The sequence below is a fragment of the Opisthorchis viverrini genome (assembly GCF_000715545.1).
Source record: "Opisthorchis viverrini unplaced genomic scaffold opera_v5_262, whole genome shotgun sequence".
In the NCBI taxonomy this organism is placed as follows: Eukaryota; Metazoa; Platyhelminthes; class Trematoda; order Opisthorchiida; family Opisthorchiidae; genus Opisthorchis; species Opisthorchis viverrini.
The window spans coordinates 275,592-291,807 of NW_008751916.1; the positions used below are offsets into that span (position 1 = coordinate 275,592).

Genomic DNA, 16,216 nt, shown 5'->3' on the forward strand with positions numbered 1-16,216 from the left:
TTGTAAACTTTACAAGTGATTGCCGCAGGTCTGTCCAATGGATTGACGATTAATGTTTGTTTGTTGGTATCACTAGTGTGAGCTTCGTGTGTGGCTTTCCCAATGGGCCACTTGTCTGGATGCCCAAAAATAACTATGATGAATGAATCCGAAAATCGGCTCAGTGTTCCGGTGTAAATTAACTTTATCGATACAAGTGGATAACTGCATCTCTGCTTTTTTCGGCACATTTCTGTTCGTTGTCTTCGTGAGCAATCGAATTTCGCAACTTTAGGAATTTGATCGAGTTTTTCTTGGAGATTCCAGTTTCCGGTCTACCAGTGTTTAGTCGACCAGCCCACGCTCACCCGCTCATGTGTATTTGGTGCAAAAATTAAATTGAACCGCTGACGTTATACTATGCATTGATGGCGAAAATGAGTGGAATGACATATCAGGATGATCGTAGAATACTGTTTAAGACAGAGACACAAGTTATTTCCCTCATTCTGTCTTTTTTAATTCAGCTAAATCGCTATGCAACAGACACTGTTGTAGATGTTCTTATGTATACCGTTCGTACACGTCGGTTGCTGCCAAGTTTGGTGCGTTACTGTACGGGGGTTGAGCAGGACAGCTTGGGGATTCGATTTATACGGGGTGTGATTAACCCCGTGTTTTGTGCTACTTTTTTAATCAGCTTCGGCCTAACAGCAGTTAAAGTGTGGTGCTAGAAATTCTCGGCCGAATTACCAAGTGGTTGACACTGACCTGTCCTCCTTATTTGTTTTTTTTTTTTTCAGCTTGATGGCCCGTTTGTATAATTGATGTATCATATTTCTGTTCATGTTTCTAGTGCCGTCTTGGTAAATATTGTGAAATCCGGTGGGATCGCCATGGCGGGAACTGGATCGGATTGAAGTGGCGTTCAACTGTCATGGGAAAATGTCCCTTTGGACAGCACTCACTTGACGGCCTAGTGACTCATGAAGAATCCGAGACTGAGATGGCTCAGATGGTTCTGACCCACAGGTTGCAGTCCGTCGCTGATCTATTGACTAGTTGGGCTCCATCCTTCATCGAGTCGGTTCAAATAATCCCTCATCGGACACCGTCCTCGAAGTGCTCAGAAAATGCAGCAAATCCAACGAACGATGGTCTGCGAAAGAGAAAGAGATCACAAGTTGTTTGATTATTTCTATTTTCACACTCCTCATGTATATGTATCACTTCTGAACCAATTGGCTTTTGTTTCAATGTCAATGTGGGTTTTGGCTACCAGTACAGTAGATCCAGCAGTAGACCTCTTGACGCCCGTACTACTTTGTCCTGGAGTGGTGACCTTGAAGTTCTAGAGGATTACGACCGAATCGCTTTGCCGGTTAGTACACTAAAAACTCACTTGAACTGGGAATAACTCGAAATTCATCACAAGGGAAATCGAAACAATTTATCCGCTTAATTTTTCCGAAAATATTGGAAGCAAGCATTCCGAACTATGTTTATGTTCTTCGGAACCATTTTGCTGCCCCCGAAACAATTGGAGTCCACTTTGATGGGCTCATGTCATGAACCAACGCGCTGTCCGTGACTTGCCCCTAAGGAGCAGGAGTGGATGAACGCTCACTCGGGTCGCTCTTCGCTGACCTGTTCGGAGCAATCCTGTGGATCGCTGATATCACCTTCGTCTTTTGCATGAGGTGCCACTTTCAGCAATTCCCCTAGAACTCGAATCTTTGTTTGGCGTCGCTGAACCGTCCTAGCGTAATGGTTGTGGGTTTCTTGAACATAGTGTGTGAGTGATTTCATCCGGTATGTCCTCGGATATCTCACTGCTATCGTTTTTCGTCCATTTCACAACAATAAAAATGCCCTAATGGTTTCAGGTGTAACTTCATCACCTACCCCAGCGACCCAATTCACTGCATGCAGTAGTGTTTGAGAAAATAACTCGCGTTTTCGGAAAGCATCCCTGAAAAGAGTGAATGATTTGCGGTCTACCACCTCCACTTTATCTTCACGTTCTAGATTGTTCCTGCGTCTTAGGTTTGCGTTCTTTCTATGAAAGAGGAAAGACCATTTTATTTCACTCATACAAGTCAGTGTGGGTCCTATAGCAAGCAGTCGTAAATAAACGACGTCATCCTCCGTCCGACGACCAATGTAATACGCGCGTCGTTCTTTTGAGTCCAATCCACTTTAATGTCATCTTTCTCTCAGTATCCCGTAAAGTTGGCAATAACGGACACCCGTGTTCTGGGAAATTGTACCGGAGTTTTTACCATCCTCACCGCGTATGACTACCCGAAAGTCAATTTTTTCTCAGCCATAAACTACTGGTCTCTTGATAGAATGGCTGAATGAAACAAGCTCGTGGCTAACTGAATTTTCAGTACTCGGTGAACCATTAAACATCACTCCAAACTCAACCAGTAGTAAAATGAGTGACCTGCAGGATCGCAGTTGTGTTCCGACGGATGACTTAACCGGCCAGATCACCAGCTCATGGAAAACTTCTATCTTGCTGGACCTGGTAACTGTTAGTAGCCAAATGTTCGCTCAAACTATGGTATTTGAAGCCATTTTCACTTCCACCAGCCACCGTAACGTTAATGGGGGCAACAGGGGTACCAGTAGGTGCAACTTTACGTTCACCTGACGAACAATGTAACAAGCTGAGCTGTTACCGGTCGAGTTAAAGCACCACCTGAATCGCTGTGGTCAGTCACCGCTACATGCGTTTAACGAGGTGACCGGGTTCCCAACTCCTTACCCTATCAGCAACAGTTGGAAAATTGTACTCAGTGTGGGTAGAAAATCAGAGTAACTCTACCTTGACTCACTTCCCACAACCTACGACGTACCCAAATGTTTAATACAAACTGCTTTGCGCGCTTGGTGTGATCAAACGCGTATTTCTGTGTTGTACGTACATTTAATCGTGGAATTTATCAGCACTTTTGAACTCCCCCCCGAGAGAAATCGGTATTTCACACTCAAGTCTGATAAAAGACGTTTTCTGTTAGGGCCACACAGTAATGTGTTTACAACACGCAGTAGAAGGTACGCTGAAGAAAAATGTCGCCTTCCAGTCCTGTTGCCGAGGCGCTGGTGGTTGGCGATTTGTGATTGGATGCCAAGCTGTGTATTCAGTGTTCGTGAGTGAACGCCTCGGGGAGGTTGTTATCCCCGAGATAAGCAAGATTTAAGAAGCGTATCGATAACGATGTTCAAGAGGAAGGACGATGAAACACACCGTCGCACGACATTACTGGATGTTGTGGACCCAGGGGGTGTTTGGCCGTAAACCCGCACGTGTCCACGGGAGAAAACATTTAGAGTTCTTTTAAGAGATAAAATTTTTTGGAATGGACGCCCTTGACCACCGGACGCTGCTTTCATTTCTGACAGTTCGTCGAGTCCAGCAGAGCCTTTGGAGCGAAGAAAAACGATCAGTGTTGGTTGTTAGAAGCAGTAACTTTGTTCCAACACTTGCTGTCTGGTGAAGATTTGGTCGATGGCTCATAGAAATGGCTCTTATATAGTCATATAAACCTGTGTAGGATAATCCTGGGGAACATCTTGGAAACTACGACAACCAGGTTGATGCCTAGGTGGTTTTCGCGCGAAGTCTCTGCACTCTTTTCGATTGATACAACCACTATCAGAGCGCCTCCTTCTATGAATGTTCGGTCTGAGTTCATCACATTTTGGATTATGGCCGTGACGCTAGCCATAAAGAATTCACTGGCTTCTGTGCGTACCATTTGATGTAAATTTTCAGCCAAACGATGCTTTGCGTCGGTTAATCAGTTCATCGTACACGCCGCATGCATTTAAACTAGCGCCAAGCCAGACACCAGGGATACCAATTTTTTTGATCTCATCCAGGATGAATGAATATTGTGTTGTACTTAACATCGATCAGTCTCAAGCTGATCACTGTCGTTTTACTGTGATTTGCTTTCGAATCTGTAGACCTCAATTTGCATGTCAATGATGACTGATGCTGTATTCGTTAGATAAGAGCTTAGTTAACCATGGTTTTGCCACAAGACACCGAATATATTAAGTAAAGTAACTCATTCTGAGGTAAATAACTGCTGTGTTCCAGGAAATCTACAAAAGAGGACTCGTTTTGCTCCAGGGGGACTTCAATCTATCAATATAGGGCCATGGTAGTTTGTTATATTGAAGACACCATTGTTTACCGCTCTTTGCAGGCATCATTCGATGGTGTTAGCCCCTGGTTTGTTTAAAGTATTGACACAAACGGAGCTTTGATATGGGATAATCGAAGTCCGAGTATGCCTCCAGTGAAAAGCATCGTTGATTGACTGGAACTCATTTTTTTAATTCCGTAATACTGCTGGCCGATGGGACTGCTAGACTGTATACCATTAGTTTGGCCCGATAATCCTCAATACTAAGGAAGTTGGCAGTTTCAAAAAAATTTATGACGGGTTACCTTCGATGATGGTCAGTTGATATCTGAGAGTCATTTCTATCAAACAATTTAATTGTGTGAAGAATTTCCAGTTAAAAATGGGGGGCGCAGATGCTGAAGAGACCCCTGAAATGGACAGCTCCATTTAATATATAAGCTGTGTAGTCACCAGTATTTTCACTACCAGTTTTTTCATAAGCCCTTCGAACAATTGAAATAGAGTTCGGGTATCACCCCCTTTTCTCCAAATCTTCGACAGCTATACACAAAACTACAGTATATGTGTATAGTTGTATTATGTTGAGTTGTGGGGACTACCTCCACGGGCATACTAAAAATGATCTGAAAATAAGCCTCCCGCTAGGGTAGCGTAAGAAGAACGGGAGAAATATCTGTTCCTAACAACTCGTATCCTCCGAGTAGGTGGGCGTTTCCCTACGCGTTGCTTCAAGGTCTGCTTTTGTTCCAGCTTATACTTCCATGAAGGCGGTGGCCGCTTCTACTCACTTCAAAGTGTATTTTCGAGCATCATTTTTGCGTTTGTCACGTCATTAGCTTCACTTGAGCATTCTGAATGTCTTCCAATTTCTCTGTGCAAATTTGACTGTCGATCATTTGGCACCTAATCTGCCCATGGCGCTTGGTAACTGAATTTTGTCACCATGTGACGGTTCAACGGATGGACAATGATGAAATCAGTCTTGGATAAAAGGCCATGCAAAGCTGTCAGTTTCGAGACCTGACAGTTCTGACGTAATCAGGAGCTGGTCAGAACAAAACCCACATTTTAGACTGTGTCCTTTCAAAACAGAATTGAGGTATTTCACTGATTAGCTACCGGTGAAGTTTTATTCAAGATGTTCCTGGTTTGGTAGTCCATAAACATGAGAAGAGGGCGCAGCTCTCAAAATTTTATTGCCTTGTGTGCTTCGGAACCGTAACAAAAACTCCGACACATGGAACTAGCTAGTTTTGATTATTCATACAAATTGCGCATTCAGCGATGTCACACACACACACACACTGGTTGCGTCATCCAGCAATTGTACAACTTGATGTAAGAATTGTGGGAGGTAAGGGGACCTCACTGGCCGAAAATCCTTTCACAAGTACTGGTAGTACAGAACTGACGTTTGCTGGCATACCGTATACATTTTTTGTTATTGCTTTACAAGTGGGTTTTCAAGTGCGTGTAGCTCGTACCAAAACAGTGCCCAAATTTTGGGTGGACTGCAAACCAATGAGTGTCACACGCGACAATGTAGGCGGTAAACCAATGAGGGGAGATCGCAGCAAACGGATAATCCAATGCAACCTGTTACTTGTCTCGACTTTATTCCACCGCCATACTTTATGCGTGACTGCGTTGCAGACGAATTGACTCCCAAAAGACAATTAAATCTGTCTGTCAATATTGTAGAGGGCACTAAGTAATTTTCAAATGCAATTTCGTCCTGTCAGTGAAGCCGTTCTATGCTGAAAAGCTGAACAGTACTGCACAGCTGTTCAGCAATGCTCATCTCATGATACTCAGAGAGTTTCAAACCAGTGACCTTCCGACCTGTGGTATCGTACTTGAACGATCGATCACAAGCCTCTGAACAGTGATGTGATTAGGTCTCACTTAAAAAGAATAAAGTTCCACTCATCCTTCAATCACAGAATCTACACATGCTGACTGGCTCCTCGAGTGACGACTTCTCTGTTGGGAGTTCCGCCCAACCTGTGGAATAATTCATCCTCCAAGTCAACTGTGAGCTGATGGTGGTGTGAGAGGATTTAATAAACTCCAATTGAAATTTCTTCCTGCAAGTGAAGCCGAAAGGTTAATTGTTCAACCACGCCGGAAGGTCATGGATTCGAAACTCTCAGAGTTTTCTGAGACGCGCATAGTTGACGATTCTCACTAAAGGTGAAACAGCTGTACAGCGCTACTCACCAAGTTAGCATACATCCGTTTCAGCGACAGGATGCATTATCACTTGAAATTTCCTGTTTCTTCCTACTCACAAGAGTTGTTTAAAAAGCGTCACTAAAAAAATTCAGAAAACCAACGTACTAGGATCGAACGAGCAGACGAACTTCTAGTCTCTTTCAAGGAAGGAACTTGGCCGTAGTTCGATTTGGTGACTCATGCATGATCTCAGCTGATGCTTGGTTTCCCCAGCATGATCATAAAGTCCAGCAGAAGGGAAAAACGGTATAAATTTCGATGGCCTCTGCAGGTAATAGTCGCTTTCGAAAGAGACGACTGCCTATATGTTCAATTCACTATACTAGATAAGCACCATGAATTCATCCCTTACGTGGTTAGGTTCAACTAGGAAAATTGAAAAAGGATGATTTTGAAAAAAATGTTAATATACTTTATTATTATGTATTTAGGAAAAGTATGTGGCTGGTTGTTTACGCTCAAACTAGCTAGGTTAACCGGGGGAGAAAGTGAGGTGCAAAGAAAACGCTAATGAGGGGCCGCAGAAAAAAGAAGGCCGAAAATTAGGCCTCCGTAGTAAGAAATATATTGCTGAATCCGTTCGAATTGAGCAAACAAAAACTGAGCGTTCCTTTGCGCTGAATGAGGAGAGAAAATCCTATGTCATCTCAAGCAAAGAGAACGAATACGCAAACTTCCAGTCAAAGAAGAACCATGAAAACGCAATGATATTCAGAGTCTGTAGTCTGAAACTACGGAATATTGATCTCCGTCACCTAAAGAATTGAACGGGAAGCAAGGTCCGTAGACCATCCCAACTGGTCAGGCCGCTCGGGATATACTTTCGTAAGAGTTAGTGTTGATGAGATCACGAGTCTTGTCAACAAGAAACCACATCTGCAGTACAATCGAACGAGAATGGATGGTACATGCAGCTTTGGATATTTGGAGTCTAAAGTTCAGGGTCGATTAATGTCACTCACCCTGCACTAGGATGGCTGTCCGAATGATAGCCAGATTTCAAATTCCATAGAGAAATTGATGGTGTGGAAAATGATGTACAGAAGCGACGTGCTTCCGCTTTAACTGTAACGACTATGTGCATCTTAGTGAATAATCTTGTTTCTCCCATCTCCCTGTGTGTTAATTTTTGCGAAGTCAAAGCTCCAACGTTTATTAACAAGAAGGCTAATTTCTAAACCAACAGATAACATGAGGAAGAAATCGTGATACAGTAGGAACACTGACTGGATCGATCTCCTTAGATTCAAATCTAATCTAGCTCATAGGTCTTAGTTGCACGAGCAGTTTTAATTTCCTTTTCTACTTATGAACACATACTTTAGTACGGTCGGTTTTGCAGTAGCGATGATTTCTCGCGTTTGTAGAATAATACCAACAAAACGCTATATTCCTTCAACCGCCACACAGTCACTTGGGTAATCTACAACGAGTCTGCCCCAAAGTGGCATTATTCCTCTTAGATTGTACACAGACACACATAAGACGAAAAGCCTGTGCACCAATTTGATTGGCTTTCTCTTTGATGCCGGCAGTTTGTTCCACCATCCGTGAATTCTTGAACACTTGCAAAACGTGCCCAACTGCATCGTATGTAGAATTGTCCGGAATATCTATCTGTTCCTTTGAAGAAGGAGAAAATTGGGAGAAGACGCTGTTTTGGGGATACCAGATCGTACCCCAACCGAGTGACAAGAGATCACCTGAAAACTTATAATGGGCCGTGGTGGTGGACGCACAAGGGCCAGTGGGGGCACGGCCTCCCAAGATGGGATTCTCACCTTTCAGCATTTGGCTTTAAACATGACTTTAGCCCAGTTTCTGATTAGTGGATATTTCGAAAAAGATCTTTTCAGCTACTGTGCCACTCGTTTGATGGATTATTCGTGCACTTATTGGCTTGATCCTAGCGTGGACAGAATTACACATACGGTCGATGTATATCAGGTGACATCGAACGGAATCACAGGCCACAGTAAGTCTTTATTTCAATAGTAGAATGTTATTGCATAAAGTTTATTGCACTAAACGCGGATGAAGTTTTCTTTCCAATGACTTCTCAGGGTCACCCTTAGCGAATCAAGCTAATCCTATTTGGTCTTGAAGATGACTGTGTTTGCTGTCTTATCATGGGTGCATTTGGTCCAGATCTCTCCGTTGCCGTCCCGAGAAAAAGTCGGAAGGCTACTTTTCGTCTCGCAGAGATTGATGTTTATCAGGAAGATAACCGCAGACGATGAAATAAGGTCTGAGGTCTTCTGATGTGGTTTTCTGCGAAGAAGGCATCAGAGCGGGAGTATGTGGTCCCAAGTGCTCCGAAGTTTGATTTCAGGGCCACCCACAAACATCAAATTTCACCGGATTACTCTCAGCAGTGCCGAATGAGTGTAGTTTAATCCACTCAGTACTCAGTATACACAGTACACCCAATTCGATGGTGTCTTGGAGAGTGACAAACCAATAAATCGTAAAATATATCTTCCCTTGCGACGAAAGTTGGTCTGACCTGTAGGTTTGCTGATAAGTTCGCTCATAAGTTATAGAGACATAATAATGGCCATGAAGCTGGCAAATGCGGAAACGCCATATTAGAAATGTGGATCATGGCTGTGGATCCACACTATTATTAATGTGAGAACTGCAGCACACCATAATCTAAGGTATCGAAGATACTCCATATGGGAATTGCAGAACTCGCCCCCGCCCAAACTTCTTCCTGCTCGAAATGCGTAAATATAAATATTGGATTGAATCTTTGCGCGTTAGTGATTTCCGTCTGGTTACATAAAGACTATGTCCGGCGAAACGACGCTTTTAGCTAGCCATGAGCAGATTCCACATCTTAATCAACCGTACACCTTCATTTTTAGCACAAAACAGAGCTAATGCGTGAATGAGCTAGATAAAACTCTCTTAATGATCTGTAGCACGTGAAAAACTGACAATGAAACGTGGGAATATTTATGAGGAGGCTATAAACTTTTCCCTAAAAAACTTAGCGGAAAATGTGTTCAGTCGAGAAGCATGCAACCCACTGGATGAGCTCCAATTTATTTTAAAACCGTCTTACAGGCACTTTCTCTGTGATATGCACGAAATGTGATGCCTCTGAAAAGTGACTCGAAACGTGATCTTGAAATACACCCGTAAAATACTATCAGCTGGGGTTCAACTTCGAAGTCTGTTTGATAATTGTTGATTTACATTAAAGAATATTTCCAGAGCTCCATTTGATAAAGATTTCACTCTGTGGACAAAAGCAATAAATAAAATGAACAAAAATTTAGAACAAATATAATGGTACCAGGCACTAAATTCTATTTTCCATTCTGGGACAATTTGGTAAGGATCAGCTGATTGGAAAAGGACAGCCTGCAAAAAATGAACTTAACGTTGCGGCTGAGTGAACTTTCACTCAGAAACGAATGTGATATGAATAGTTTGTGAAAGTAGTCGCAAGTGCAATCTCTTTCTCGGGTAAATATGAATTTATCTAAAAGTTGGAAGTGCTGTCTGGTGGGAACTCTGTCTGAGGGAAAGAACCCACAGCAGACATTTGTCCAAAAATTAGACTTAGTGAACCCAGGGTGTCACTTTCTCCTCAGCAGAATGGTGCTGTAGATGGTGAAATATTATCCGTGGGACTGGAGAAATAGTGCATTACTTCGGTTTGGCGACAGTAGCAGCAGTTCGGTTGCATAGATTGAAAATTCTTGTGAAGAATAGCTGAGGACTCAGCCATCAGTTGTCTCTGATGCTTGTCGTGAGTTATCTATGGATGCCAGTCGAATGCACTGTTTTTCTTTACTTATTTAACGGTGTTAGAGACTTTCGCGGCAGTCATTAGGATAACACAATACAGACCGTTACGCACCAACTATGAACATTGTCAATTTTCCATGCATCTCGGTTAGGAATACTTAATAGGTAAGACAGTTTATTATCATTAATACGAGAAGTCCTATAAATCCTTCGGTAAAATAGTATCATACATATCCAGAGAAAATTAATTGTACAGGGTCTCGTCGAATGAATTTTTGCGAATTGGCATTAGTAGGGACTTGTCAGCTGTCTGTCACTGTGCTGGACGAAACTGAACCGATAAATTGATGACTTCCGGTTTCGAGTAAGCGGCGCTGGTTTCCTCCATATCTTCACGATTACTTAGCAGATTAACTGATGAATTCAAGATGATAGTTGTGCCAAAGTTTCCAGGTACTGCTTATGTAAGTTAGAAGTATGTAAGTTTCGGTACCTAATTATTATGGGATTTGGTGATTTGAAATGGACGGGACCTCCAGCAATAGTCTCGAATATGGATAGGTTGGAAGCTGCTCTGAATGTAGATCTGTTCGGCCCTCATGACAAGTATCATACGAACATTTCATAAGAATTATGCACGACTGTCAGCGAACTCCATCCCATACGCTTTTGAGCTGAACTTTACAAACTACCATGTTTTCATTTTCCTATACTTATTCATGAGTGGGCTGGTCCACATTCCTTTTTGGTGTTGCATCGACCATGTCACGCCGAGGAAGATTTTTATTTGCATCTCCCAGTAATCGAAAATAACACAAGATGGAGATTTTTGCTTTCGACCAAATGTTTCGTGCAACACAGCTGGACTGCGCACCAGTCGCTGTACATGGTGGGAATAACACGTTCCGGGCCATTTGTTGCATGGTATGCCTGTTTGCTATAAGATGGACAGATCCAAAATGTTCCAAACACAAATGAGAGATAGATAAGAATACGGTCAATTATGCTACCGAATATCCCTCATAATTAGTATATCTCCTGTTGGTTTAGGTAAGATCACGAGTGAAAAATTATCGGTAACGCACGATATCTAGCACTAAATCAGTGTACAAGTGAATATCAATCAGACGAGATCTAACTGTACTTTTATTTGAACACCAAAAGCGATCAAAAAAGAATAAGCTGTCCGTAGGGGGAAATCGAATAGAGATGGTTAGAGTCGACGGATGCAGCCATACTTGGGGCTAATTAAGTGATAGATTCGATTATGGCGTTACTAAGGCGTATTCATGTCTTGAAACAGTGTGTGCCTTAAGAGCGAACGAGGATTCCCTTAAAACTGTGATCGTCATCATCACTATCATGTTCATCATCAAAAAATTAAAAAAAAGTTTCTACTAAGATCATAAACGATGGCAGACAATTTGGTTCTGTTGATGAAGTTGCAGGAACACGTGAAGGAAAACTGTAAGAAGTGAGCATTTTTTTGAAAAAATAATGGTTTATTCGTGAAATAAACATCTGGATGGTACATACTTGCTTCCTCAGCCTCCAGTTGGTAACAGTATCTACTCTGTACTACAAACATCACATGAAGAATATTGCTAGAATAGACCATATCCTGTTACCCTGTACATTTCGATTCGTCTAAGCTTTTGTTAGTATGGAGACGAAGTAATCACTGTTATTCCTTTGAGTCACATAATTACTTCCGCTGCCTACCCCGTCATTCGAATCACTATGAGAGACTCAGCTTAAGGCACCTTTGTAGTCTGGCATTCTGAAGCAATCTAATGTAGCCGGTTCACACGAATTCCCGATATCTTTTTTATTAGACGAATGATGCAACGCAGAGGTTGAAATCATGTAGGCTATGGTCGTCTTTACCGCCGGTTATTCTGGTCCGTTTACACTTTTGTTTACATCAACATCCTTAGTAACAGAGTAACCATCCTTCATGTACTTGTCTGCAGCCAATACTTATAGGTTATCTCTTAAACCTCATGCTTATAATGAAATTGCAAGAACGGAACTCTACGAAGTCAACTCAAAGTGCTGTAACTATGGTGAGCACCAATCAGGACAATCCACCAGGTTAACTAGGGCGCGGAAATGAAGGGATAGCGTTTTGAGTTTGGCAGAAAGACGTAACTCGTTTGGATAAAACAAGTTAGGTTATGACGAAGAAAAAGCGATCGTACCTTCTCTCTCTACGTATGTACGGAAATGTTACCGCAGGAAAATTATGCGTAATGATAGTTTGCGTTGCGCAATGGCCAATTATTGAACTTGCAATGGTGTCTGGAGGGCAATACTGATACCCAGTTGTGTGTCAGATGAAAACGGCTGTCGACCTACAATCTGCCGTAAATATGACGGGGTGAGTGATTTGCAGTCACTGTTTTGCGAACATTTTCCTAACAATCCAAGAAACATTGGCGGTGCGCGGGCCGATGGATCACAAAACAGTTTAACCACTGGTACGGGATGACCGGATGTTCAAAACGGACATGAAACTATACGGTAACTGTCACTACAATGCTGACAAGATACTTGAACAGAAAAAGGATAAGTTATGAGGCAGATTACTATAGTTTTACCAAAATTTACTCACTCGTTCGGGAAAAAAGTGCAGTGAAAATTGGATCTGCGTGTACTATCCTGGAAGAAAAACAGTGATTTCTCACACAAAGCAGGATTTCGAGTAGCAATTACACCAGAATTATTGCAAGCAACGATTCATTAATCACCAAATAATTCAGCGGCAAGTCCCCGGCAGTCTAAAAAATGAAGCCCAAGTCGAAGTAAAGTCGCTCAGTCGTATTCGAGATTAATGAGAACACATTTCAAAGCCTGCTTTCTACTTCCGCACTGTCCGTCCGTCTGCGCCAACATGAATGACGTATCCTTCCTTGAACCAGAATTAAGGTTAAATTCTGTTGTAAAACTGAACATTCTAGTATCATGCACGACATCAGAGAAGAAAACATTCAACCGGCTACTGACATGAACCGGAATTTTCCTCCATCGACATTTGCCGCATTTTTGATACTAGCATTTGAATAAAGAATGCAACGTGCACAGTCCTTTTGTAATAACTCACTCAATTTTTCGATTGAAAACAAGATAACCTATACAAAGGGAGCCCTTAAACATCTCGCGTTTTGGATAAATTGGTTATCAATGTATAGTGAGGAACGATTTATAAGTGTGAGGAGGTAGAGCTGGAGATTGTTGAGTATTCTTCGGCAGTCCATGAATGGCCTCGTCCTTCTTGAGAATCATCAGTTAGGCACAGTTCCCGAGTTTTCGTCAACCTTGCGTCGCACTTGAACCCTAATCGGACGCAGTTTGCCAAACACTCTTATCTGCGAAAAATGTGGTTTTAATGGAAGACCTAAATGACTCCCAGCTGTGGCTCTAATTTATGATATTCTTTAACCCAGTGTGCTTCGTAAAAACCGCTTCATATTTCATTTGGTATGATAGTCGAGTTACCACAGTTTGTTTTCTTGACAGAACACAGAACTAAAGGACCTCCGATAGTGTCCTTGGTGCGAGAATATCACAAACGAGTAATTCGGCTTAACATCAACTTAGTTTGTGGACAAGCGAACTTCTCCAACTGCGCGGCAGTTCAATCCAACTTTTGTGTGAGGCGAATAGCGCCGAACTCCAAGTGTTATGCATGTTGTGCTGGAGTGAGGTACACTGTTCGATAAATCATTACCTACGGATTTCAAAAGCGTTACGTCATTTCCAGGCATTCTTTTGCTCAATAGTTGTAAAAGTACGGTGATACTCCGGTTTGTTTTCCAAACGTGAAATCCTATACCAAATGGGAGGTATTGGTCCTGTGGATTGTCGAACAAGATGCCAAGGTACAAACAACCCCCAGAAAGAACCATCTTTTTCTCAGCAGTCGAAAAAGAGAGCATTACTCACCATAACAATTCAAATGTGCTCAGATTTGTTGAGTCAGAAGTCAAGTTAAACTCCAATGGATATGACCAGCGAGCATCCCTTCTATGGTGTGGTGAGCTTGATGGATGAACTCTCGTTAAAAAGGGATGGTCCCATGGCTCATATAATACGACCAATCATGACATACCATGGCGAGTGAGCTTAGCGGTGGTTAATTTTCTTTCAGTCAACGCGGCGAATAACTGCAAGTACTGTCACTCGAATCCTACAAGTCAGATTATCATCCCAGCCAGGTCTTCAGATGACCATGTCATGAGCAACAGAGCTGTCTACTTTGGCAAAAAGATGCTACGACACACAGTAGGGATAGATCAAGGATATTAACACCTATCAGTGTTGGCAGTACAGTACAGCGTCAAAAAGTACTGAATTCACAGAACGTTGCACTGTCTGTTGGCGTTTTTAAACGCACCCTAGGCTAGTTGCATCCAGTTTCGAACTCCGATGGTGCGTGTAATCGGCATGCAAACCTACGAGTTAAAAGTGAGTTTTTCCAGTGTGACGTTGCATCCAATTACAGGAGTGTAAAACGCGATCAAATTGACAACTCTGGCTTACCAAAGAGTAAGGCTTTTTCAGCTTTTTCGTAAATTGTATTCCACAGGAGATTATCGATCGGAGACAATCACCTAGACATCTCAGAGAGAGAGAGAAGAAACGGTCAACAACAAGTAAACGCAAATCAATTTTAGGATTACTGGAAAAGCTGAGACTGCTTATTTCATTTGAAGAGATTCCTCACGCAGATCAGGCACTGAGTGGCTTGGTATTATCCCGTGTTTACTTCACACGGAGCAGAATACGAGGACTGATATGGAATACAAACAGCTAAAGTGGTCGACTTATGGTTCATTAAAAAATCACATAAAACTAGAGGTTTAGTTGAATCCCCAGAATAGGGGCCCCTCATCCAGAACGAACTACTGTAGCAAGTTTTAAGGGGCAGTCTTTGTTGAAAAGACATCACTACACGCATCTATCGTGTAGCACAAGATGGCATTAGCATGAAAAGTTTCTCAATGGTCTTCGTACCTGAACTATGCAGAGATCAGTTTGAAACGCCATCAGTTCGTCACAGAGGCCCCTTCTCGGTAGTATAAGTGAAATGAAGAAATACATCGAATTAATGTAGTCCCCGGCTTCAAAAAGTAGAATCAGGAGACTTAAATTTTGCATCATTCCTAGATAATAGTTTCGAGTAAAGTAGTGTCCAGCCCACTCAATTCCATGGTGAATTTATTAGTTTATGTACTGGCATGTATTGATTAGCAGCAGTCAAAATGAGTTGATAATAATTTGTCTGAAATTTTCTGACTTTCTGCTTCTCCCAAAACTCTCCACGCCAAGACGAGTCAAGGTCTGCTACAGTTGACGTGCGCAGCTCCACAGTGAATTAGTTGGAACACAAATGGGATAACATTTTTGTGGTAGTTTTCTGTCTGACGTGTCGTTGAAAAATCTGTCACTCGCTCTCATTCAAGGCTTAACGGTTCGTTAAAGCTGATGTGACAGTGAGTAAACCAACAGTGTTGAAGGATGATATGTTTTATTTACTTGCCGAATCCTTAGTACCTCTAGCGGAAGGCATGCAGGCTAGAATGAACACAATTCAGCAGGTCAATCGGATTTTATATGTTCAAATCTGGATGACATCAGTTGTAGATTTATAGCCGAATTTGTCTATTGTATGTAACTATTGGTGTATCTATCTATCTATCTATCTATCATCTATCTATCTATCTATCTATCTATCTATCTATCTATCTATCTATCTATCTATCTATCTATCTATCTATCTATCTATCTTATCTATCATCTATCTATCTATCTATCTATCTATCTATCTATCTATCTATCTATCTATCTATCTATCTATCTATCTATCTATCTATCTATCTATCTATCTATCTATCTATCTATCTATCTATCTATCTATCTATCTATCTATCTATCTATCTATCTATCTATCTATCTATCTATCTATCTATCTATCTATCTATCTATCTATCTATCTATCTATCTATCTATCTATCTATCTATCTATCTATCTATCTATCTATCTATCTATCTATCTATCTATCTATCTATCT

At 41.8% G+C, this 16,216-nt stretch overlaps 2 protein-coding genes across 2 annotated transcripts in view; one reads left to right on the forward strand and one right to left on the reverse strand.

Moving 5' to 3' along the window:
* T265_09158 (hypothetical protein) overlaps window positions 1–16,216 on the forward strand; it is a gene marked incomplete at both ends in the record, with an annotated part of 68,290 nt that overhangs the window by 25,797 nt on the left and 26,277 nt on the right. Inside the window, 2 exons of the mRNA XM_009175164.1 lie at window positions 836–1,162; window positions 8,169–8,355. Of these exons, the coding sequence (XP_009173428.1) occupies window positions 836–1,162; window positions 8,169–8,355 (514 nt within the window). The remainder of the gene's footprint in view (window positions 1–835; window positions 1,163–8,168; window positions 8,356–16,216) is intronic.
* Window positions 1,081–16,216, reverse strand: part of T265_09160 (hypothetical protein) — a gene marked incomplete at both ends in the record, with an annotated part of 19,321 nt that continues 4,185 nt past the window's right edge. The window contains 2 exons of the mRNA XM_009175166.1: window positions 1,081–1,138; window positions 7,861–8,003. Coding sequence (XP_009173430.1) covers window positions 1,081–1,138; window positions 7,861–8,003 — 201 coding nt within the window. The remainder of the gene's footprint in view (window positions 1,139–7,860; window positions 8,004–16,216) is intronic.